Source organism: Rosa rugosa, chromosome 2, assembly GCF_958449725.1.
Source record: "Rosa rugosa chromosome 2, drRosRugo1.1, whole genome shotgun sequence".
Lineage (NCBI taxonomy): Eukaryota > Viridiplantae > Streptophyta > Magnoliopsida > Rosales > Rosaceae > Rosa > Rosa rugosa.
Window position 1 is genome coordinate 5970905 of NC_084821.1, and position 24908 is coordinate 5995812.

General features: G+C 39.2%; 3 protein-coding genes and 1 pseudogene across 6 annotated transcripts; 2 read left to right on the forward strand and 2 right to left on the reverse strand.

Moving 5' to 3' along the window:
- Positions 1-4398: 4398 nt before the first annotated feature.
- Positions 4399-5332, reverse strand: LOC133728430 (uncharacterized). Its single transcript, XM_062155846.1, has 2 exons — positions 5205-5332; positions 4399-5024 (listed from the first exon to the last, which is right to left on the reverse strand). The coding sequence occupies exon 2, from the start codon at positions 5011-5013 to the stop codon at positions 4435-4437; it is 579 nt and encodes a 192-aa protein (XP_062011830.1). The 5' UTR covers positions 5014-5024; positions 5205-5332; the 3' UTR covers positions 4399-4434.
- A 2256-nt stretch (positions 5333-7588) lies between these two features.
- On the reverse strand, positions 7589-11498 carry LOC133732058 (uncharacterized). The gene is made up of 9 exons (XM_062159513.1): positions 11184-11498; positions 10824-11006; positions 10199-10325; positions 9967-10092; positions 9650-9849; positions 8848-8943; positions 8674-8767; positions 8375-8494; positions 7589-7812 (listed from the first exon to the last, which is right to left on the reverse strand). Exons 1-9 carry the CDS (start codon positions 11355-11357, stop codon positions 7709-7711), a joined length of 1224 nt encoding a protein of 407 aa, XP_062015497.1. The 5' UTR covers positions 11358-11498; the 3' UTR covers positions 7589-7708.
- Positions 11499-12787: 1289 nt separating this feature from the next.
- On the forward strand, positions 12788-13590 carry LOC133730225 (oligopeptide transporter 1-like; annotated as a pseudogene).
- Positions 13591-19862: 6272 nt separating this feature from the next.
- Positions 19863-23623, forward strand: LOC133731819 (oligopeptide transporter 1-like). 4 transcript variants are annotated; one of them, XM_062159243.1, is made up of 7 exons: positions 19863-20039; positions 20581-21026; positions 21135-21232; positions 21436-22008; positions 22096-22363; positions 22449-22631; positions 22819-23623. In XM_062159243.1, the coding sequence occupies exons 1-7, from the start codon at positions 19964-19966 to the stop codon at positions 23437-23439; spliced, it is 2265 nt and encodes a 754-aa protein (XP_062015227.1). In that variant the 5' UTR covers positions 19863-19963; the 3' UTR covers positions 23440-23623. The 4 variants fall into 4 exon arrangements, with proteins under 4 accessions (XP_062015227.1, XP_062015228.1, XP_062015230.1 ...); XM_062159244.1 differs by having other exon boundaries at positions 19867-20039; positions 20584-21026; XM_062159246.1 differs by lacking the exon at positions 19863-20039 and adding an exon at positions 20050-20145 and having other exon boundaries at positions 20584-21026.
- Positions 23624-24908: the final 1285 nt, after the last annotated feature.

Genomic DNA, 24908 nt, shown 5'->3' on the forward strand with positions numbered 1-24908 from the left:
GGACTTGTCAACAGTCTACGACGGCCCTGATCAGGCACGTTAACCCCCGTCACTTGGGTACTAAAGATTGGGCTCGCTACCCAACACCCTCTGCTCCGAGCAGCTCCCCATCAACAAACAATTTGCCGACCATCCGGAGGTCTATCTTAGCCGGGGAGTGGGGGACTCCCTGGAGGGCCTAGCAGGGGCCTACCCGAAAGGGTATAAAGCGTTTGCTCAGTAAATCCATGGTTGACAACGCACTGACGCTAATTATGCAGTTGCAAGTCTAGCGGAAGATAACGCTTCAAACCGCTGAACAACTCCCCAACCAAGATTGCCCTCCTTGACTGGGGACTTGGGGGACTTGTACATACATGTACATTTACAAGCATAATTAGCTATAATGGGCTACGCTCATTGTACCGCCAGAGGTACTAATTCCCACCAAAGGAATAACATACAGATACACAGCCAGGCGGGCTACAGCCTGAGCCTCGGATCACCTCCAGATCACCGCCGACGCACTGCCACGCGCCATGCCAAGATAGCATCAGAAGCTCCTAAAGTTGGGGACTGAAGCACATCAGTCCCACATCGAAAACAAGGAGAAGATCAGCCTCCTCCTCACCTATAAAAGGTTCTCTCCTCTCTCCTCATTAATTATGCATTTACAACTCATTTATTGTTATGCTGTCTATATGTTTGGACTGACTTAGGCATCGGAGAAGTGAAGACCGCCCAACGCGGTCTCCCTCTGACGCCCTGTCTTTCATTTAGTAGCTAGCGAAGATCACCAAGTCTACAGAGTAGCGGTCCGCCCACCGGACCCGCGTTAAACGAAGGTTCGGCTACCGCCGGACTTTGAGCATTAACACTGGGCCTTCGAGCTACCTTGTTGGGTGAAACTGATAGTCTCGCCTCAGACTTCCTTCACCTGATGTTGGGCCTCCAAGCTACCTTGTTGGGTGAAACTGATAGTCTCGTCTCGGACTTCCTTCACCTGATGTTGGGCCTCCAAGCTACCTTGTTGGGTGAAACTGATAGCCTCGCCTCGGGCTTCCTTCACCTGATGCTGGGCCTCCAAGCTCCTTGGGTGAAACTGATAGCCTCGCCTCGGGCTTCCTTCACCTGATGCTGGGCCTCCAAGCTCCTTGTTGGGTGAAATTGATAGTCTCGTCTCGGACTTCCTTCACCTGATGTTGGGCCTCCAATCCGCCTCCAACTGGCAGAGCTTCATGGCATAGATATTTTATCATAGTGTTGGGAGAAAAGAGAGAGCTGAAGTCCTCCCTTCAACCTTGTGAAGGCTGGGTATTTATAGGAGAAAAGAGTTGACGTGGAAAGGGAAAGGCATGGCTCAATCCCATAAAACGGGGTGTCAGCCCCCCATTCTCTGCCCACTGACGCTCCAGGATGGATTTGACAGAGTTGGTGACAAGTGTCACCACATAAACCATCTGATTCACACGCGATTTACGTGTGTTTCTAGCCCTAATTACCTTGAAATTAGCGAATACTCAAGCATCATTTCGCAGTATTACTTTGTTTTCTTCATTTGTAGGAAATTATGGTCAAGAGAGGAAAAAGACGAAAGAAGTAGCGAATTCAAGCAAAAAGTCAACTCTGACTAAAAGATGAAAAGTCAACTAGTCGACCATCGGGTCAACCAAGTCAACTTGGCCCGATAGCATGAAGTCCAAGGCCCAAGACCAAAGAAGCACACAAGTGAAGACCCAAGCCCATTTGAATTACATCTTTGTATTCAAATTTCAAATTCAAAATTGGTGTAATGAAAATAATAATTAGTGGATCACACACCTCACACACATCACACATGTGGATGAAGATATTTATTTGTGTCCACACTAGGCACACACTCACTTACACTTTTGCCCTCTGGTTTTCTTTATATTTTCTAAACTTCTAATTCTCTACTTTTTTATTAGGTTATTTTAGTCTTTTCATTTTACCCTTTTTTTACTTGTTTTTGAGCCCTTAGATCTAAGGTACAAGTCTAATCTTGACCCTTGAACCCAAGGGGGTATTTAAGCACTTTTGCACACACATTTCACAAGCTCAAGACCCATTTTTCTTCACCCTAGGCTTTTTGGCCGAATTTGGGGACTTCTCACCTCTTCTTCTCTTCTTCATCCCCCATTCTTCACATGTAAGCTTGCACAAGGAGGAGGCACACACATTTCCGGTATCTAGGCCGCCGTCTCTACACCATGGCTTCATAAGGGTAGCAAGAGAAGCCATGAAGTTATGGCAATAGCTAGTGACAAGCTTTGCCCTAAATTTCATGGATTTCTCCTCTCTTTCCCTCTTCTTTCTCTCTCTTATTTCTTGCTTATGGTGTTGTTTGATGTGTATTGATATATACTTGTGTGTGACCTCTTATGGTTTTAGGGTTTTGAAACCCAAGTTTAGTTTTATATGGTTTTGTTGAGGAATTAATAAAATTGATGTTTATTCATATGATTTGTGTACTCTTGCTTTAATTTCTTCACTCTAGATGTATGGTTTAGGTTTTCCCCTCCTTAATTTGGTGTGTTGGAATTGGAATATTTGATTGAGGAATTTATATTTCAATTTAGATTATGGCATGAGTATGGTGGAATTAATTTGCCCATTACATATCTCTATTTCCATTTGGATTTCTTAGATTGTGGTTCTCAAGTCACCCAATTTTGAGTATTATTACCCTTGATTGTCGGAATAGTATTCGGAATTGTTGGGTAGGGTAATTGTTATCACAAGTACTCTTTTCGACCTTATTATTTGTGGTGATAGTTGCTAGAGTGTGTTACAATTGATTGTCTAAACCTAAAGCATTTAGTTTTGAGCACTTATGGCCCTAACAAGGCATAAGGTTTGAGACTAGTATAGGGTAGCCAAAAACTAAGTATTCTTTCTTCTTCTTGTTTTTGCTTAGGGTTTGACTACTATTTTATGACAATCAATTTAGCTTTCTTTTCGACCTCTTAATGCTAAATGGAAATCCGACAAAACATTTGAAGCATCATTTGAATTAATCATCGTCATTCCATATGATTTTAGATTTGTGTGGAGAACCTTGAATTCCATGGTGACCCTTGATGCGATGCATCCCATCCTTCTATCTATCTTATTTTTATGTCGTAGTTAGTTAGTTTATTTATCATTTATGAAAATCCAAAAAAAAAAATATTGTGACTTTCCCACTACCATTCATTTGTAAATCGATCCATGTGAGCGTGAGCATTACAAGCACTTTTGTGTGTTTCATGGCCCTATCTAGGCCTTGCTTGGTGCAAGGCCGTCTATGTGACTTTGTGTGATGCAAAGTTATGCTTGAATGAGGCTCGGTGCCTTGTTTAGCATTTTTTATATTTTTATTTGTTTGTGCAAGTGATTTTCGGTGACCTAGAACCACAGGATTCTTAGCTAGCTCGTAATCCCCGACGTACGATAAACCGGGACGTAAATACTTCTTATCTTTGATGACCGTGTTGATTGTTACGCGATAGGCGAATGAAAAACGCATCAAATCACCATCCTTTGTCCTCGAATCACTGTTGACATGACAAGAGAGCCATACTTGGTGTCGGGGCTTGACACGTGGAAAAGTTGGTGAGAGTTGGTCACTACCATGTCTCCTTGACTGTGCCTAAGTGTGAGCCTGAAGGTCGAGGCTTTAAGCTTGGAAGTTGTGGCCATGATCCTTAATTAGAGGTCGGGGCTTCTAAGCCCTGGGGGTCGAATTCTTGGCCTTGGGGGTTGAGGCTCCTGATTCCTTCGGACTATGCTATTCTAATAGCCAGGTCACGATATGCTGTGACCTTGCGATCCAAGATGACAAGTCAATAACATGGTGACTGTCCAAGACCCAAAGGTGGAGGTCCAAGGTCAAAAACTTGGCATACCATGGTTAGGCATCTCACTAGTCATGGTTATTTATGTCTAATGATTCCTTTTCTTTCTCTATGAAAGGTTTAAGTGCGTTGAAAGGTCATAGTCCTACGTGGACTCTTTGACATTTCAACGCGTCCTACATGGAATGGGTTGAAAAGTTAAAAGTATTTGTCGAACCAAATTATGACATCAACATGTAGCTCCCACAGTTAGCCACATTGGCAGCATACCAATCGGTGGTAGTGGTAGAGTTGGCTTCTCTTTTATCTCGCACGGAGGGTTTGTAAATTCTAATAGTTAGAGGCTGGCTCGTATTATTTGCATTCTGATGATCAAATATTGGGCCCCGAATGTTGAGAAGCCGTGGTGGATGCGATTGTGGATTGAAGTTCTTATTTACTCCTAATATATCATCTAGTCTCTCCCGTGGTCTGCAAGTCGAGTGTTGTAATGTATGTAAGCCCTCAATAAATTTTCACTTAATTTGAACTATATCTATTATTATTCAAATGGATACAAATTGAGAAATACTGACGTAATAAATGTGTAAAGGGGTAATTACCGACTCTCCAGAAGTGAGCTTGAAGCGTTGGCAGACCGAATGTATTGAGGGGCAATGCCAGCAACAAAGCACACCTCGTCGACGTCTGGGTCTTTGGCATTATGATCACCAAGAGTCTGAGCAACCCAAATGCCACCGGGAACGTATATCTCGTAACGACATACTTCACTCACAGTCTCAGTGACGGTGGGATGCCATGCACTGTCGAGCGTGGTGCTAATGAAGGCGTGGGTGGTGGGTCGTCGGGAATCAAGAGGCCTACCTCCCTGACGGATGTAGTGAGCCAGATTGTAGTAGACCTCGTCGGGAGTGTTATCTTGACGCCTTGCTTGGAAGCCATGTTGAAAGACCTCATGACAGGGAGTAAGATCCCAGCGGAACACATGGTGGAGTATGTCTCCTTCTCCACTGCTGCTTCTGTACTCGATGTCAGCCAGAAGGGGATCTGCAATATGGCAATTAAAGTAATAAACAGTTTCCACCAAAAATTGAGCTGCACGCACGTCGTCTTCATCGACAGGTTGAGGGAAGTTTGCTGCACATCCTCTCCATAGTGAATTCGGCGGGATCGACATTTTCTTCTCACCTGTAAATAAATTTCAATGTCATTTCTCCTGGCTGAAACAAAGAGTGCGTCAATTTGATGCAGCAAATAGGGATCCATGCAAGAGTTGAGTACGTGTTTTAAATAAAATCATAACAGATCTATATAGAGGAATATCAATTGAAAACGAAAACTTGATACAATTTTCAGAGTTTTGTTTACCAATGATAGAGACTGAGAGCGAAGAGATGTTATTCTAGTATTTGATAGAAGAGAGAACAGCAAAGACATTCGATGAAGGAATTAGATCTAGGGAGGCCTCAATATATAGCATTGTGGCATCGTCCCACTAGGTCCACAATGATGTTGACAAGGACAAAGTGAATATTAAAGCAAAATGAGGTTCTTCATTTCCAACTGATACCTTATCAATAAAAAAAACTAACTGAGACGCAAAGTTAGGTTCTTAGTTTCCTTCTCGCATAATATATAGAAGCATGCATGTGCATGGATAGCGCGTACTTACATCTCTATTAAGGTAGAAGAAGTTCATTCCTATCAGAGTTTTTTCTATATATATCAACACTTGTAACATGCATGCATATTTTAAAGTGACTGCATGCATGCAAATGTGAGATATGTACTGAGGCACATACATGCAGATGTGTACGTACGTATGATCTTTGATCTTTCTGGAATATGAGATCAATGAAATGAAATCATGCCATTGGCCTATCAGAACTTGAATGAAAGAATCTCGTTGAACTATTCAAATAAAGATGAGAACCAACAAAGCACTTGGTGCAAGAAACGGAGCAGATCAGTGCTTTGCTTGAGAAAGCCATAAATTAACATGAAACAGATCGATGCTTTACCTTATACTCGAGTATTGTATTATTAACTCTCAGCATATACAAACCTCCTCCAATATATAGGAATATAGGATGAATTTTCAGAAGCTGTACTCAAAAGTTGAGGTAGGTCTTTCTTTACTCTAAGGCCCTGTTTGGTTGGTGGAAAGGAAATGAATCATTTTCCTTTCCATTGGGAAAGTGAATCCTGAGGGGAGGGGGGAGGAACCAATTTCCTCAACTTTTTCATTTCCTTTGGGAACCAATTTCCCTTCCTTAGCTGTCCCAAACGCAGGAAAGGAAACACTTTCCTTTCCCAATGCCCAGATTCTGGGAAACAAACATGGCCTAATAGCTTAGTTGTTTGACCCCAGAATTAGGTTAAACCCCGCGGTATGCTACACATTATCCTCAACTTTTGTTATGTTTACTCGTGAGGTAGAGTAATTATATGCAGACCCCGTTGTTTTCATACCATGTGTGGTAAAAGACGTTAATCAGTTTCATCTAAGATTTTGTGATTGTTCTTGAAGCATTTTGATAACTTAGACCATCTCCAACAAAGATGTTAAAATTTTTGGGTCAAATTTAAATTTGACAGATGATGTGGTATTTGACAATTTTGTTATATTTACACTCCAACCCATCAGTCAAAATAAATGTATATTTTATTGATCACACTTCTTCTCCTGCTGTTTCTCTTCTTCTCCTCCTCTTTTTTCTGCTCTTCTGTTCAAGTCTCAATCTTCCTCCTGTTTCTCCCCTTTGTCGTCCTTCCCTTCTCCTCCTTCATCATCTCTATTCAAAACCGATTACTCATTCTTCAACTCAAATCCAGCTGCATAAGCTCAAATTGCTCAATAGCAAAAACAATCACATAACATCCAAATCTAGGAAAACCCAGGTAAAAAACCAATTACATACACAGATCTAATCAAAACCCAGAAAAGATTTTGAAAACCCATAAACGGTATATACCTTCTGCGGCTTCTCATAGTCTTGCATGAGACTCTGATGCTAAAATCTAGCCCTTGATCCTAATACAGAGCATACGAAGAAGGCTCCACAGCAACAACCCCTTTCATCTTCTTCATCAAATCGATCACAAAGAGACTTCTACTGAAAAACCCAGAAAACCCATTTCTTGTTTTCCTGTTTTATCTGTGAAATTTGAACCAAGACTAGAAGTTTTGATTTGGTCTGGGCATCGGGTATGAAGAAAGAGATAGAAGAGAGAATGAGAGAGAAGGAGAGAAAAACAATTAAAAAAAGAAAAGACAGAACGCTTGAGTCTGTCAAATTTGACAGGATGAAGCCGGAACTGTCTTCCACGGTGGATTTGAAGAATGGGTTGAACGTTGAAGAGGCTGAGAGCTGTCTTTTGTATTTGTTGAAGCTCCACAGTGGATTTTGACACCACCGTTGGAGATGCTCTTACAAACGAGCTATGTTTGCTATGTTATATCTCAAGCTTATACAACCTCTGTTTCAAGATTTTTATCAAATTAAAGCTTTGCACCCGCTTCCATTGATGAGTTTTTCCTCATAGGAAAACACTTTGCTGACGACCACACTTCTGTTGATAAAACGATCTAATTTACTTTGTTCTATTAATGAGAGAATAATTCATATGTTTTTTTTTTATTGAACTCATGGTCTGCTTTAATTCCTTTTACTATGTTGTTGTGCTGAAACTAGAAAAATTGCCCTATTCTTTCATCAGAGATGGATATGGCGTCTGCAACCTTTGGGATGTATAAAAAATCATAAATGGAAAATAGATAAATGTTAAAAGCAGTGGACTTTTGATCTCATCAGAATATAATCAGTTTTTTCTTGCTTCAGTTTCCGTCTACACAAGAAATACAGGCATCATCAACAAAGATCAGTAATAGCACGTTCACACTTGTCTTGCAGTATCTTCACAGCCTCAGTAAATAGCACTTCAGGTGGTAATACCCCAGTTGATTCAATAGTAACTGTGAGTGAAAAATGAGTTAGAACTCTGAAAACAGCCATAGAAACAAATTATGTACATTGATACTTCTTCCTCGTAGAGGATCTACATGACTCCTCAAATATTATCTGCTTACATGATGTTGAAGAAAGCCAAGTTCCTAACTAATCATCAACCCAATTTCTGACTTCTACAGATTCATAAATCATAACTAAATCATCAAGCCCAGTACTATACTCCTCTTGTCAAATGCAAAAACCAAATCAATTGATGGCCTTTGAAGTATGTGGGTTAGTGTGTTAGCCAATTAACTGTATTTCAAGTGATTTGGAATCAATCATCAAATACCCATGTCTCTGGGATCAGATGGTTGATTGAAAAAGGCTAGGGCAATACAAAGAAGTTGACTGAAATTAGAATCCAAGTATTGAAGTCAGACAATTTCTCTTTTGAGTAATCATATACAAATCAAACATCAAAACTGAAACTTTTTAGGAATAAGCCGTTTTAGAACACCCATCAATAACCAGAAATCAAGGGGATTATATCAATTTCATTTTAGTAAAAAAAAACATAGTACTTACAAATGAAATGATCCTTGACACGTCGTAATGACAAAGAATCCTCCCATCCCTTCCCTTCTCTGATGCACTCCCTACACAGTGTGCATTTTCGTGGTCTAGCTACAGTAGCCCTTTTTTTACCTGATAAGCAAACAAATACTTGATCAAGCCAATGAACAAACAGAAAAAAGAAAAAAATAATCTTAACAAGTACAAATCTAACAGGTAATGCTTGTAAGGATTGAAATAATGGGACAAAAACACATAATTGTATTATTAAACAATGGCAGAAGAAATGCATAATAGGAAACTCATGTTACCATTGCCAATGTCTTCAATATCAAACACCTTGACTGGGCATGTTGCCACAAGTTTCTCAGCCAGCTCATCTTCAATATCTTTCAGAATGATAACCTAAACAAAAACCAAAAGTTTATTAGTCTGAATAATCTTTAATTCTAGAGGCAATCACATAATATCACATCCCCTTATACCTCCGGAAGCATCCTATACCAAGCAGGGGCAACTGGGGACCATTTTGCATGTGTTTTGCCAATGCCCTTAACAGCAAGTGCTTCCAGTTCAATTTCCTAAGAGATACGTAATGTCAGTTCAAAGAAGAAAGAACAATACAATAAAATTCTTCACTACTAGAAAGAACATAACCAGGAATCGCCCAGATTGGCTTTATAGACCTGGGCTCGAAACTGGGGGCTGCTGCCTACAATGTCTAGGAGACAGGAAACTCTAGAAAATACCTAGCTACAATGGAACTATGGGAGCAAACAATGGACCTGACGTTTCTTACTAAACATGATGAAACTTTTTTTTTTTTTGAAATAATGACACTAATAATTAGAATGATAAAAAAGCCTGAACTAGTCTTTTTGGCCTACCCTCTTGAGTGACCACCCCAATCTCCACCACTGATGCTAGGATTAATCTTCTACATCTATATTTCAGTTAAAAACTAATTGGAGCCGGTAGCTCCAACTAGCCTCTGATGAAATAATACTATTTGTTATTCAAATCAAACTGTTCTTGTCTAACTTGCAGTTACATTAGTCAAACAACAATTGGAGTCAATGGCTCCAGGATCAATACTCAAAATACCACTTGACAATTTACAGTATAAATCATACTACCCTCGCTCTTTTGAAGTAACTTGCAGTCACATTCAGTCAAACAATATCTGGAGTCAATTGCTGCAGCTTCAATACTTGGCCTTACATAACAAAAGTAATATCTATGCCTTTTGAGGAATAGCTAGACCTATAAAACAGGTAAAAGGGTTACCTGGCCAGGGCCTAGTCTAGCAATTGTAATATCTCCATCTGTCGGACCAACTGGATTGGTGGAAAATTCTGGCAGGGAATCCTGGCTGCAAGTAAATGATGTGTAGGTTTTTGGTTTTGAGGATGAATTTGAACTTGAACCTTCTGATTCCAAGGCAAAGTTACTCCCATTTGGCAACCAAACCAAATCTTTTGACTTGACTGTTTCACAAATTACAAAATTTTCATAACATGAAGAAAATAATCCACAAAAGATTTATAAACATGTGAGGAAAACACAAGTACTTTTAGGTCACCTATAAAGAACAGGAAGTATACCTGTGATACGTGTTTGTCCATCTTGTTCTTGCCCCTCCCGTTTTGGTCCCTTTCGTTTACCTTGTTTTTCACACCTCACTTTGAGCCCAAAAACAATGGTGTTCTTTTCATTTGCCGCATTATTTTCTAACAAGAACAAATGAAGGGGAAAAACTCAACACCAAAATATTATAGAGAGCATCAACAAAACAGAATTTATTTTAATAAGAAACAAAAGAAATATCAAACAAACCTGTAAATTCAAACAATCTTGGGTCAGCCTTGATTGGAATAAGACCCAATCTGTGGGAAAGGACTTCATCTTGGATTACTGATGTATTATTTGCAATAAGAACTCTTTCAATAGCCATAGTGGGAACCTACACTTGTATCAACTAAAAAAACTTAGGATCATCATTGATATATATATTCTTCCAACTCCAAAGCAGTACTGAAACTCACACTTAAGATTCATCCTAGAATTGGTGAAAAACTAAGAGAAGCAGATACATATTTCTAAATAAGGTCAGAATGGTCTAGAAGGGAAAAATAAAAATATCAAGCAAGTTTTTTCTCCCTTAAACCACATTAACAATTAAAAAAAAATGAAGTGATGAGAACATAATTTTCTTTAATAGGCAACACTAACATCAACCCTTCATTGATCTATTAGACTACAAAAATCTTACATATAGTCAAACAGCTTATGTTCTGTTTCTGTTTTTACTCAAAGAAGGAAAACTTGTAATGATCATACAAGATAAAGCAAGAGTATACAACCAAATTACAGAATGCACTCAATATACAATACTAAACTACTGTGAATTCTCATCACGGCTCACGAATTTCAAGTATCTTTGAAAGATCAAAACACAAACCTCAGCTATGAGGATCCTCCTGAACGCATTGGCAATAGCCGGATCAATACCAATCATATCAAACTCCATTTCATCCTTTTCGAGACGAATCACCTCAACTCTAAAGTTGCTCGAGAAGCTATCCAACAAGCTATTATCGACTCCCATCGATGCATAAGCACCAGAGTATTGAAAAGTATCAGTCTGCAAAAACCCAAAATCAAAAACAACCCAACAAAAAACAAAAAAAATCAAACCAAACCCAAAAAAGGCACCAACTTTCTTCTCAAACAACACAAAATTGAACTCAAACAAATCATGGGGTTGTAGAGATAATTACTGCAAGACTGTAAAAATGAGAAAGAAAGGAGGTAACTTTACGTGAATGGGAGCATCAGCCTTGCAATCGACACGTGTCCTCTGGAAATCGATGTGTGGAGGTAGCTTCCCCATTGGCACATCTGAGAGCTTCTCTATGAAATCCAGTGTGTCGTTTCCAGAATCTGATGGCTCAGACCCAGAGCTTGAGGTCGTATTTTCGTTACTGGACGACATCGTTTTGGCTTCTTCACTGCCAATTTCTCTTTACAGAGCTCAGACGAAGACAGAGAGGCTCTGGTATTGGTTTTGGGTTTAGGGTTTTGCAGAGGAAGAGACAAGAGAGGGAGGCAATTGCAAAATTGAGGTTCAGGGTTTTAGGGGAGAGAGAGAGAGAGAGAAGAAGAGGAAATTGGGCCTGTTGCTATTACTTGGGCCGAACTCATTGTTGAGTAACAGTGCGGCCCATTTCTGAGTGGAATCAACTTGGACGATTTAGTTTCAGAGTTGGGCCTTCTTAGCTCATGTGTGTCATCGAGAATGATAGTCCCGTAATTAACATGTCTAATAGGAATATGAGTCGTGGCAGTAGTTCTATAACCAGTCACTCCGTTTGTATGTAATCTTTAATTATGGAATAATAAAGGGTATCTATTCTTAAAAAAAAAAAAAAAAAAGTTAGTGTAACCTTTTCGGTTCATGATGCTTGTCTATGTGCAGATGATCTAAGAACCGATGGACTGCAACAGTTTGGTTTCTAATACAATGCATTGAGATCTATTTGTCATACCCAAGTCTTTTACAATTCGAAATAAGGTGATGTTAATGAACATTAAGCAAAAGCAAAGAAGGTTACATCATAATTGGATTACTTCTAGAGCATTTAAACATTGATGTCACATCGATATCAATTTCAGGGTTGCTCGTGGGTGCGTAGTTTACGGAGTTGATTTATCCTCGATATCCAAATACAAGCATTGATGTGACATTTTCAGCGTGGTTATGCATAAAAGGCCTAAATCACGCATTTAGTTGTGTACATGTAATGATTGAGGCACTAAGCTCTATAACATTTTGAATTTTTTTATTATTAATGAAACTCAACAAAGCGTGTAAGTTTATTAAGAGAAACAAAATTAAAAAACGACAAAAATAAGGCAAAACATGAAAACTGAAACCCCTCGAACAAAAACAGGATTGAATGACTAATACCAAATAAAGAAATCAGAACAACATAGGAAATTAAGAGAAAATTCTCAAAAAAAAAACTACTAGAAAAATCTTGATTTTTCAACCTTCACGGTGTGCACCATATTCCTCGAAGGGTATCTAACTTGAAACTTCTTAGCAGGACTGCAGGAGTATCTGATTCACTTGATTTCTTCTTCAGTTGCTTAAAGTGTACTCACAAAACTTATCATCTTTGAAACTTCGTCACCTCATATGGAAAAGGCTCTCTACAACATGTTGCTTGCCAACAATGTCATGCCAAATTGCAAGAGATAAATTCTCATTATATATCCATACTTGTTCCAACATTTGTACGAGTAGGCTCAAATGCAAGAATCACAATATTATCAACTAAGTGCATTAGTCACTAATGCACTTAGTGCACTAGCCACAAGTTGAGCAGTACGTAGGTGCAACAAGAGCATTATTAACCACTAATGGAAAGAGGAAGTACTTATCACACGAGCACTCAAACTCAAAGTAGTCAAAATGTTGTCAGTGTCAAGAATATGGTTGTCCTATGTGAGGCTATGTCTGATAAAAAGTTATAATCACTTTATCTATTCCTCATTTTCCTACATTTCAGTTCGCTGGAACACTAGTTGCTTCAACTGTATACTTTGCAACAGCTTGGTGGCTTCTCACAGATGTCGAAAACATCTGTGATGTATCAAAGTTTCCAAAGCGAAGTCCATGGACAAGTCCCGGTGATGATGTGTTCTACAATGCCTCAATCACATGTGGAGTCATAGGTCCACTCAGAATGCTCACCAACAAAAAGGCATCTACCCGGAGATGAACTAGTTCTTCCTCATCGGCTTAGTTGCACCTGTTCCGGTTTGGTTGCTCTCACGCAAATTTCCCAACAAAAGGTTTAAGCTCATAAACATGCCTATAATCCTAGGAGCAACAGGTGACATGCCACCTGCTAGAACTGTCAACTACTTGTCTTGGTTGGCAGTTGGAATTTTCTTCAACTTCTATGTTTACAGAAAATACAGGGCATGGTGGGATAGGTATAACTATATTCTATCAGTTGCTTTGGATGCCGGAGTTGCCTTTATTGCAGTTCTACTATACTTCACTCTTCAATCCAAGGACATAATCGGCCCGGACTGGCATCTGTTGGGGTTTGACCAATGATGATCATTGTCCTTTGGCAAGTTGTCCTACAGTACCAGGGGTTGTGGGCTTGTGGCTATACTGCTATAGGGTGCTGAGTTCTTTTAATTTGAAATGAACGAAAGTGCGGACGTCCTCTTTGGAACGGCTATATATATATATATATATCCTATCCAGAGCGAGGCCTCACTCTGAAATTTCGGAGTGAGGTTAGGGTTTAGGGTCACTTTTCGGTCGCATATCCACATCTCAACCGTTCAGTTTCTACGTACTAATGTATAGATCATCTCTGCAAAATTTCAGCCAAATTGATGGTCGTTAAGGCATTGATAACTGCCTTAAAGCTAGTACGGTTCAGGTTAGACAGATCCAGTTCGTCCATTGGTTTAAGCGAGTTAGATACCTTAAAGACCATCAATTTCGTTGAAATTTTGCAGAGATGATCTATACATTAGTATCTAAAAACTGAACGGTTGAGATGTGGATATGCGACTGAAAATTAACCTTAAACCCTAACCTCGCTCTGGATAGGATCTGTATATATATATAATTCAAGGGCTAGTAGTGCAGCCCTCAAGCCATTAATTACCATTAATGAAACCGTTGAATACATTTTTTTAGGGGGGGGGGGGGGGGGGGGAGTTATTCTAATAAGCACCCTTTAGCAAAGAGTGTAAGGGCAAGTTCACCCGTTGGGTCACCAGGTCACCCACTATTCACTATTTTTTAGTGTTAATTTCGTGCCCTGGGTGACCTGCACAGTGTATTTCGTGCCCTGGGTCACCCGGTACAGTGTTCTGGGTCACCATGGTGGCCTGCACAGTGTATTTCGTGCCCTGGGTCACGAGCACAGTGTATTTCGTGACCCAGAGAATGAAAATATACACTAAAAAGCAGTGAATAGTAGGTGACCCGGTGACCCAACGGGTGAACTTGCTCTAACATTGACTACTCTATTTGCTTTACAATTTTGGCGACATACCGGAAAGATAATGCTCACGCGAAGCCATAATACACTAATATCAACTTTCCCACTATGTTGCCACTGGAAAGTATTACCAGTGACACCTAATTTTATCCTGCTACTAGGAGGCTACGACCATTTGACGAAGTAAGGAACTCGCCGCCTCATTAGAGCCGACACGGCACGTTGAGTGCACATACCGGGACATAGCTCGTCTATCTCTACCAATCGGTAGGAATTTATTAAAGACCTAACACAAAAACCAACTACATAAAATAAATAAAACAAAAAAGGAAACAGAAAATTAGAGGCAGCCCAACAAGAGCCCAAAGACGTGGCCCAAGACCACCACCCAGCCCAATCAAGAGGATGCCCCGGCGCAAGAGCCTCCAAACCCAATGCCGCCGGCTATGCATCTCCCCCACACTGCCGCTACATCTCCGGCAACGGACAACGACTAACCCTCGAATCCTTGAAGCCCAAAGGACTAGGATAGATCTTGGTTTGGGTTGCACCAACACCTGATCTACGATAGCAGTCCCATTCATCGCTACACGTACATCAAACAACCATAGCTGCCGCCACAGACCGCCCAAGAAAGCTTCCACCCACCCACGCCAAGCTGTCGGGCACCACCACCTGCAAAACCGTTCATCCTTCCACAACCCAGATCATTTCCAGTCTGGCGTTGATCCCCAAACCATCCTTCCTCCAACCTGTTCCTGGGCGCTTCCACCCCTTGTGATCCCGCCACTCAAACGTTGAGCCGTGCAACACGAGTCCCATCCGGCCACGCTCGTCGCACGCCAGCAGGGCCAGAGGCTAATGCAGGCATGGCGGTGCAACCGAACGAGTGGAGTTTCTCGATCTCTTAGGGTTTTTCGCTATTCTCTCAGCGGCAACTGCGACTTTTTAAGATTATTGCAGAATTACACTTTTGTTACCGAGAAATTTGTTAGAATTATTTTAGTCTTTTGCAATGAAATGATCTACATGCTTCTTTTCATAATTTAGAAAGATATGTGTACGAGGGGAAGACGTGGTGTCTAGCTATCCAGCATCTCTGATGTTGTCCTTCATGGTGCACTAAGCAACCAAGCTTCTTCTAAGCACTTTTGGGATTCCTAGAAGGCGGACATATGTTGACAGAATCGAACGATATATGTTTTGCGCGAGGTAGGAAGTCTCGTGAATGATATCGGACCAAAAAGAAAAGTTGGTATTGCTCTTCGAATCAAAATATGTGTACGAGACATATAAATGATGGTAGGTGAAATGTACGAATGTATGGCCGAAATTCATTGAGGAATATGTACATAAATGGTCGAATCAATCAGGGTCATCATTAATTATGTCATATTTTCTGCGCATTTGATGTTGTCTTGCTAAAGTTTCAAGAAATAGATCTCTACGTCTTTATTAGTATTGTTACACTGAGACATCAATGGGTATTATTGGAGGCAGAGAGTGGGGGAGATAAGCATCATAGTCCTCGCCAAAAATTAATGACCATGGTCACCACCAACAAACAAAATAAGTGAGACAAACATTGACATCATAGAATCTTATCCCCATGCATAATGATCTTCGTCACCTGCAAATTCTGAGCAGTGTTGACATCATGGAAGAAAATGAACCCTCATATCTTGCCCATACCCTCAGAACTTCAACCCCATTGTCTTTGCCAATAACAGAAGTTGAGTTTTTTGACTAATACAGTATTGCAGATAGAGCACTCAACCCAAGTGCCGAGTTCCCATCAATAGAAAAACAAAGAACCCTGGAGAGATATCATGCTTGCTAGCATGGGGCATTCACCTTTGACCCAAAAAAAGATAGCAATGCCAATTGCTTAGTGGCACTTGCAAGATCTATCCGATTACTTGGTCATCTTTGTGATTACCTACATTTAAATCTTAGAATGTATGTTAAGTATTTTGGTCAATATTTTTATGTTAAATTTAAGAGTAGGTCGCCACAAATTTTGTGATCACTAGATTGTCCAGATTAACACTATGATTTAAATGAACTGTCATATTCACTTGATCATCAACTCATCGTATATAATAACTTTTTTGAATGAGAGCGGACAAATATTGGCTATTGCAGAGAGAAGCAACAAAATTCAAGGGCAAGTCCCACCAAACCATACTGGCTAAAGTGAGACCAAAGTTTGCAAGAGCGTCTGCAACTTGGTTCCCTTCATGAAATATATGAGAGCATCGGAATTGCATTTAAGAGATGTGGTGCAAACAATTACCCGATTCCACTCAAAGTTGCCAAGGCAACAAATTGGGCGATTAAAGGAAATGAAGAACTAGAGTTGAGTCAACCTCCAACCACACATGTTTCCAATCTCAAACTCATGCTAGTTCAATTGCCTTAATAACCGCCAGTATCTCGATCATCTGACATTGAACTTGGAATGTTAAGATTAGAAGTAAAAACACACTAAGAAATGCACATTTGAAATCTTGAAACACGCTACCATAGCCGGCTTGACCTAAGGCATTCCTCCAAGAGCCATCCGTATTAATTTTCATTCAACCCAGTACAGGGGGATCCAATTAATCTCAATGATATAAGGATCTCTATGTGGCCTATATGTAACCCTAAACCTTTCTCAAAACAATTATCTCTTGCACATTATTAAACATAGAACCTGAACTAAGCTCACTGGAAGATAAGATCTGAATTAGCTCTTGCACATTATTAAACGAAGAATCTAATCCAAGCTTACGTAGAATCTAATTGATAAATTTTTGGCCAGTTGAACATTAATTCCATCATATTTTACCTTGTTTCTGAAGTACCAAATACACATAACCACCACAAAATGCTGCAGTACCTCCAAAATGGGTGCGGCTATTGTCACCCTACCATTTTCTTTGTTCACCCTACTTGCTCATTACACCCTACATTTTAATTTCAATTATTAAATTTACTTATCTAACTCATTTCTCTTTTCAGAAATATCCTTATATAACATATACAATTAAAAAATAATAATTGTGACGAAAATCTCTCATTTAATTTATACCAGTAAAAAAACTAAAATATATTAAACTTTCCTAATAAAATCATAATTTGATTTACTTTCATTTTTTTAATTTTTTTTTCCAATTTCAATGTTCGTCTATTTCAATCCATGTCAAAAGATTAGTAAGTTAACAACTATGAGTAATGAAGAAGAGATTGATTTTCAATGTTGATGGGGCCTTTAGAAAGGGAGCGGAGGTATTGGGGTAGTTGTCAGGAATGATGCTGGTATGGGTATTCTTGCTTTGGCCAAGACTTTTCTACATGCACACTCGGTTCTTAATATGGAAGCGGAGGCGTGTAGGGCTGGCTTACTTCTTGGTATTCACCAAGGTTGGACTGACATAGATGTTGAAAGCGACTCTGCCATCCTGATTTCTGCGCTCAATAGTCGAGAGAAGAATTTCTCTGAGGTAAGTCGAGTTTTAGATGATTATAGGGAGTATATTACTGCTTTTCAATCTGTTAGAATTCGACATATTTACAGTGAAGCAAATGGTGTAGCGGATAGGCTTGCTCACCTTTCTAGTAGTGGTTTCATTGATGATGTATGGTTAGATGAGACACCTGCAATCATTCAGGATGTTCTCTATGAGGATTATTGCAACTGTTCTACTGTAGCTCGGGGTTCAGGTTTTATGTCCCCCCCGATGCAAAATTCTACTATTAATTTAATAAATGGAACCGGGCGTGGGGCTGAGCCTCCTAGCTAGGCTGGGTTCCAAACCCCTTTCAAAAAAAAAAAAAAAAAAGAGATTGATTTTTTTTTTTTTCGGTTTTTAAATTTTTACTTTTAACGTTCACAAAGAGTATTGTAAAGATTTTGATGAAGTTAACCCTAATGGTTTTGTGAATTGAATAACGAAATAATGATGACGAGGTGGTTTTGTGAATCGAATAACGAAATACGATGAGTAGGCAACAAAAAGATTCTTGTAATAAAATTTGGGTGGAGAAAATGAAGATTAATGTCATGAGAAATTCAATAGTTTTTGTATTTAATTAATATATATTTAGTTTTCCTTACATTTTTGGATCTTAAAAAATTAGTGTACGTATTAGTCATTTTGCACTTGGGTAATATAATATTTCAATAATTCAAATGATTGTAGGGTGAACTAAGAAAATAGTAGGGTGACAATAGCCGCACCCCTCCAAAATTCAGCACCATGTTCATTAGTTTATTAAATTTTTTATTTTATTTTATTTGCTGGCTATTGGGGACTAGCAACTTGGTACACAATATGTTAAAGATGTGAACTGAAATTAATGGTCCTTGATATATGGCTTGACTTCAAATTTCTGAAATAGTGGAATCTGGTATATATGGCAAAGTTCCATACATAATGTGCAAGTGGGTAACTGAAAAAGTAAAGAAAACCCTTATGGACTGGTAACTTATATTAGACTAGAAAATGAAGAAAATTCATATTTTGGGCTGCTCCAATTAAACAATGACGTCTAAACTCTAAAGAGAACATTACAAAGGGATCTTCCAAATTTAGTATTAATGGGCCATTAGTTGATGAGTTTTTTATTGATATCATCTACCAAATAATTCTTTAGAAGAGTCCGGTCTGAACCTTAAAAATGTTTGTATCAATGTACCTATCATACATGTCCAGTGTACCCGATCTTCGATTTATTCTAATGAGGAAATCTGAGTCTCTTAGAATCTTATCTTTTTATTTGTATCATGAAATTTATTAAATTCTTAATCAAGATATTATCCATCAATGTTATTAATTAATACGTAGTTATTCTAATTATATTTTTCAGGCCCTCCCGGGTTTGAATAGATTCACAAATCGCATCTCTATTCTATTGCCAACTACCAAACTAGAATGAATGAGAATTGACTTGATTTGGAAGTTATGACAGCTCTCATTAGTCCCACTTTTACATAATGTCCCATTTTATCTACCACTAATTTCAATTTAATCACATGCAGCTGTCACCCCACAAATTTGGGAATACATTAACCACTAATTTGTTTTTATAAGCATAAACCACTAATTTGTTCACAAGTTTGGCTGAATCAGTAATCTAATAGTTAATTTTGTTTTGGTCTTTAGAGCCAATTAAAAAGACAAGTCAGGGCTAGCTAGGTTCTCTGTCCTATTTACCAGTTTCTAGTTTTAATTTTGTTTATTAACTTCTTATTCGGTATCAAGCAAGAACAAGCACTAGAATCAGCGGAGGATTCATAACGTAAATAATTACTCACTAGTCAGTTAGAAATTGAGCACAATAAAACCGGTTTCTTGAAAGGAAAGAGAGAGAGAGAGAGAGAGAGAGAGTAGGCAACAATTTGCTATATTTGTAATTTTGTATGGACAGTCTGTATATCACAGCAAGCTTGTGTAAACTTCACAAACAAACAAAAACTAGCAGATTTAGATTCATGTGGTCTTTTAAATAGTGCTTGTGGCATTCTTTCTCTAACACAAACACAGACACAGAGACAGAGAAAGTGAGAGAGGCAGGAATGACAGGCTTGGTTGAGGATGGAGTTCCTCCAGGAAACCTCTCTGGGAGGCATCACTTTGACATTGATGTAAAGGGTGAGTACCATGTATATATATGTAAATGCATCTGGGTTTATAATGAACACTCATTTCAAGATGTTATGCAAAAAAATCTGTGTTTTCTTAACCAAACTTTCATGGGGTGAAGCTTTTCTTTATGTTTCTTACATGTTCCTAATTTTGGGTCTTGGTAGAATCTTTTTCTGTGTATGTGCATATTATGGTCATGACTGGCATCAAGGATATGGTTACTTTTCTGTAGAATTACGAGTTTGATATGGGGTTTTAGTGACAGTGTACATGTTGTTGATGGTGTATATGCATATGTGCATATCTATATGCAGTTGCTAATTATATTCATGATTCAGATTAAAGATGGTTAGTTTCTTCTGAGGAACTGCAATTTCAGCAAGCTTAATTATATGGGGTCTAAGTACAGTGTTGTATATGCATAAAAGTCTATATGCAGTTGACATCAAAGATGGTTAATGAATTTAGTATTAGCATGACACTTCTGCCTAAGATGAAGCAATAATATATGTTTTTAACCTTCAATATTGTCAATGTGTTCATGTAGCAGATGAGGAAGTGAATGACAACCCTATTGAGCAAGTCAGGCTAACTGTTTCAACCACCGATGACCCTTCTCAACCAACCTTGACATTTCGGACATGGGTTCTTGGCCTACTCTCATGCTCCATTCTTGCCTTTGTCAACCAGTTTTTTGGTTATCGCACCAACCAGCTCTATGTGTCATCAGTCTCGGCACAAATTCTTGTCCTCCCTCTGGGGAAGTTGATGGCTGCAACCCTCCCAACTAATCAATTACGAGTCCCCTTTACAAAATGGAAATTTTCAATGAATCCGGGGCCTTTCAATCTGAAAGAACATGTGCTGATCACCATATTTGCCAACTCTGGATCAAACAGTGTCTATGCTGTGAACATCATCACAATTGTTCTGGCTTTTTACAAAAGGAAACTGCATCCTGCATCAGCCTTCTTGTTAGCACAAACCACACAGGTAAATCGTAAATTATAGTTACCAGTGTTTCTTTTGGTGATTTGGCTACTTGGTAAGTCTGTAAATGTTGTGTTGATTAATCCATGTTTTTCACTCTGAAATTAACAGATGCTTGGGTATGGATGGGCTGGCCTATTCAGAAGATACCTTGTTGACTCTCCTTACATGTGGTGGCCGTCAAATCTGGTTCAAGTCTCTCTATTCAGGTATTTCATTGAGTACAGTAGTAGTGCTTTAGCTAGAAGCATAAATAAATTTTGGTAGGCTTCATGGATTTTCTAGAGGAAGTTACCACAATTATTGCTTCTGTGATACCAAAAAGCACTTTTGACTTTTACTGGGGAACGCATAAACAAAAATGATTTTTTGACAGTCATAGAAGACTGCTAATTCATACTTTGAAATACAGGGCATTGCATGAAAAGGAAAAGAGACCAAAAGGAGGCCGTACAAGGCTACAATTCTTCTTCTTGGTTTTCGTATGCAGCTTTGCTTACTACATTGTTCCGGCTTATCTATTCCCCTCCATATCTGCTATCTCCATTGTTTGTTTGATATGGAAGAACTCCATTACTGCCCAACAGATTGGTTCCGGGGCCCATGGACTTGGCATTGGCTCGTTTGGACTTGACTGGTCTACTGTTGCTGGTTTCTTAGGCAGTCCATTGGCTACACCCGGATTTGCCACCATTAACATCTTACTTGGTTTTGTGCTGATTGTCTACATTGTTACCCCCATTGCTTATTGGAACAATGCATATGGTGCTCATAAGTTCCCAATTATTTCCTCTCATACTTTTGATGCGATGGGCAACACCTACAACATTTCCAGGATTCTAAATCAGAAAAATTTCGACATCAATATGTCCGAATATAACAGCTACAGCAAACTCCATCTCAGTACCTTCTTTGCCTTCAGTTATGGACTGAGCTTCGCAACTCTCACTGCTACAATTTCACATGTTGCACTTTTCCATGGAAAGTAAGCAGCTTTCTCCAACAGCACTTAATGTAAGAGCTTTATCTTTTTCTGTTGCTTAATTTCTTTACGTGACATATACATGAACAGAACAATCTGGCACATGTGGAGAATGACAGCTAGTGCTGTGAAAGATCAAGTTGGTGACATCCACACAAGGCTGATGAAGAAGAATTATGAAGCAGTCCCTCAATGGTGGTTTCATTTCATCCTTTTGTCAATGGTTGGTCTTGCCATCTTTGCTTGTGAAGGTTTTGGCAAACAGCTCCAACTTCCATGGTGGGGAGTTTTAATGGCTTGTGGCATTGCACTGTTCTTCACCTTACCCATTGGCATCATTCAAGCCACAACAAATCAGGTACGTTTGTGCAACCACGTTGTCATTCATAACTTATTGTGAATTTCCTCTGAGTGAGTTGTAATTAGTTGTTCGAATCCTGCAGCAACCTGGGCTTAATGTGATTACAGAGTTGGTTATCGGGTATATTTATCCAGGCAAGCCTCTTGCGAATGTGGCCTTCAAGACCTATGGCTATATCAGCATGTCACAAGCACTCATGTTTCTTGGTGACTTCAAATTGGGTCACTATATGAAGATCCCTCCAAAGTCCATGTTTATTGTCCAGGTTAGTAATAATAATAATAATATATCATAGCAAAATTCATGTGAGTTGTTTATAGGGTCACGTTCTCTAAACAAAGAATAACACTTTGAGAACGTAATTAATGACTTATCTGGCATTGGAATATATACATTTCTTTATCATTCATATTGTACTCATTCATTTTGCTATTAACGTTTTGTGTCTTCAGTTGGCTGGAACAGTAGTTGCTTCTAGTGTCTATTTTGCTACATCTTGGTGGCTTCTCCACTCCATTGAAAACATCTGCGACGTCTCAAAGTTGCCGGATGGAAGTCCATGGACATGTCCCGGCGATGATGTCTTCTACAATGCTTCAATCATATGGGGAGTTGTCGGCCCACTCAGAATGTTCACCAGCAAAGGCATCTATCCGGAGTTGAACTGGTTCTTCCTCATCGGTTTACTCGCACCTGTTCCAATCTGGTTCTTCTCCAAGAAATTCCCAAATCAAAAGTGGATTAAGCTCATAAACATGCCTATCATTCTTGGAGCAACTGGGAGTATGCCACCTGCTAGATCTGTCAACTACATTACCTGGATAGCAGTTGGTATCTTCTTCAACTTCTATGTGTACAGAAAGTTCAAGGGCTGGTGGGCTAGGCATAATTACATCCTCTCAGCTGCTTTGGATGCTGGTTTGGCGTTCACAGCAGTTCTCTTATATTTCTCACTTCAAAGTAAGAATATTATAGGGCCAAACTGGTGGGGTCTTGACAATGATGACCACTGCCCATTGGCCAGTTGCCCTACTGCACCAGGAGTAGTGGCCAAAGGGTGCCCAGTTCTTTGAGAACTACAGTATGTTTATGTTATTAAGGGTGCACATACTAATGAAATCATAAACCTATTTATTTTTAGTCGTTAGAATCTAGTCATGCAGATTGTTAAAGTACAAGTTCATGTACATGTTAAACAGTTCGATGATTTTCTTTGCAGAATAAATTTGTAAATTAAAGAATTTAGCTTATTTTTCATTTTTCGAAGTCTTTGATAATAGGAAGTAACGTTTGATTATTGCCTACAGCAGATGAGAGAGTATTCAAACTTACCATCTGAAGTATCGTATGATACGGTAAAAACTCTTAAATACCCCACCACAAATGCTGCATATGCCTCCAAATTTCATGTTATGATCGGATCCTTCCAAAGGAGAAGGAAGGAAAACAAAGAGGAAAAAACTAAGCAATGTTGTAGAGAATTGGAAAAATTGTATTGTATTGTATTCATCTCACCATGAGGTTTATATATGGTTACATCATGTATACAAAAGGCAATACATAATAGCTATACTAATCAATCGCACATTACAAGTATGTCAATCGCATACATTATGAGTATGTCAATCGCATATATTAAGCAATACCTATTGCATGAATATTCATTATCATTTACAACACTCCCCCTTGGATATTCCATGTCAATAGTGTTGCCTATGCTATGTGCTTCTAAGTTGCCTCGTCAAAAACCTTGCCAAGTAATAAAAACCCTGTGGGAAAAAACAACCTTGGTCGAAGGAGAAAAAGAGCACAACGCGCGTGAATGTGGAGTAGTCGACATCCTTCAACACTCCCCCTTGTGCCGCTCAAACTCGGTGATGACGCTTTGATCGTTGCCTCACTAAAAACCTTGCCAGGTAACAAAAATCCTGTGGGACAAAAATAACCCTGGTCGAAGGGAAAAAAGAGCACAACACGTCCTTCACTCTTCGAGATCGAACATGTAGACATCATACCTCCCCCTGATGTCAAGATCTCCCCCTGATTTCTACAATTATGGGAGTTCGGATAACTTTCTTAATCAGATGCTCTTCACATGTTTCTCGAAGGTGGATTTAGGTAACGACTTGGTAAACAAGTCCACTACATTATCCTTTGAATGGATTTGATTCACTTCAATATTTAGAAGTGTTTGTTGTTGCTTATTGTAAAAGAACTTAGGCGATATATGCTTGGTGTTATCGCCCTTGATGAAACCTAACTTCATTTGTTCAATACAAGCTGCATTATCCTCATAAATGCATGTAGGTTCATCTGTGGTAGACTTCAAACCACAAGTTCCTCGAATGTGTCTGACTACAGATCTTAGCCATATGCATTCTCGCACGGCTTCATGTAGAGCAATAATCTCTGCATGATTTGAGGAAGTAGCAACAAGGGTTTGCTTTGTAGACCTCCAAGATATCGCAGTGCTTCCCATGGTAAAGACATAACCCGTTTGGGAGCGACCCTTGTGAGGGTCAGAGAGATACCCTGCATCAGC

What these genes read in the sequence shown, in the direction of transcription:
- LOC133728430 (XM_062155846.1), bottom strand. Translation starts at nt 5,013, where the DNA reads ATGTCGATCCCGCCGAATTCACTATGGAGAGGATGTGCAGCAAACTTC.
- LOC133732058 (XM_062159513.1), bottom strand. Translation starts at nt 11,357, where the DNA reads ATGTCGTCCAGTAACGAAAATACGACCTCAAGCTCTGGGTCTGAGCCA. An exon ending in AGGCTGATGCTCCCATTCAC is followed by an intron (nt 11,007 to 11,183) that starts GTAAAGTTACCT and finishes GGGTTTTTGCAG; the next exon opens with ACTGATACTTTTCAATACTC. An exon ending in AAGATTGTTTGAATTTACAG is followed by an intron (nt 10,093 to 10,198) that starts GTTTGTTTGATA and finishes TGTTCTTGTTAG; the next exon opens with AAAATAATGCGGCAAATGAA.
- LOC133731819 (XM_062159243.1), top strand. Translation starts at nt 19,964, where the DNA reads ATGACAGGCTTGGTTGAGGATGGAGTTCCTCCAGGAAACCTCTCTGGG. An exon ending in GTTCAAGTCTCTCTATTCAG is followed by an intron (nt 21,233 to 21,435) that starts GTATTTCATTGA and finishes TTTGAAATACAG; the next exon opens with GGCATTGCATGAAAAGGAAA. An exon ending in GTTGCACTTTTCCATGGAAA is followed by an intron (nt 22,009 to 22,095) that starts GTAAGCAGCTTT and finishes ATACATGAACAG; the next exon opens with AACAATCTGGCACATGTGGA.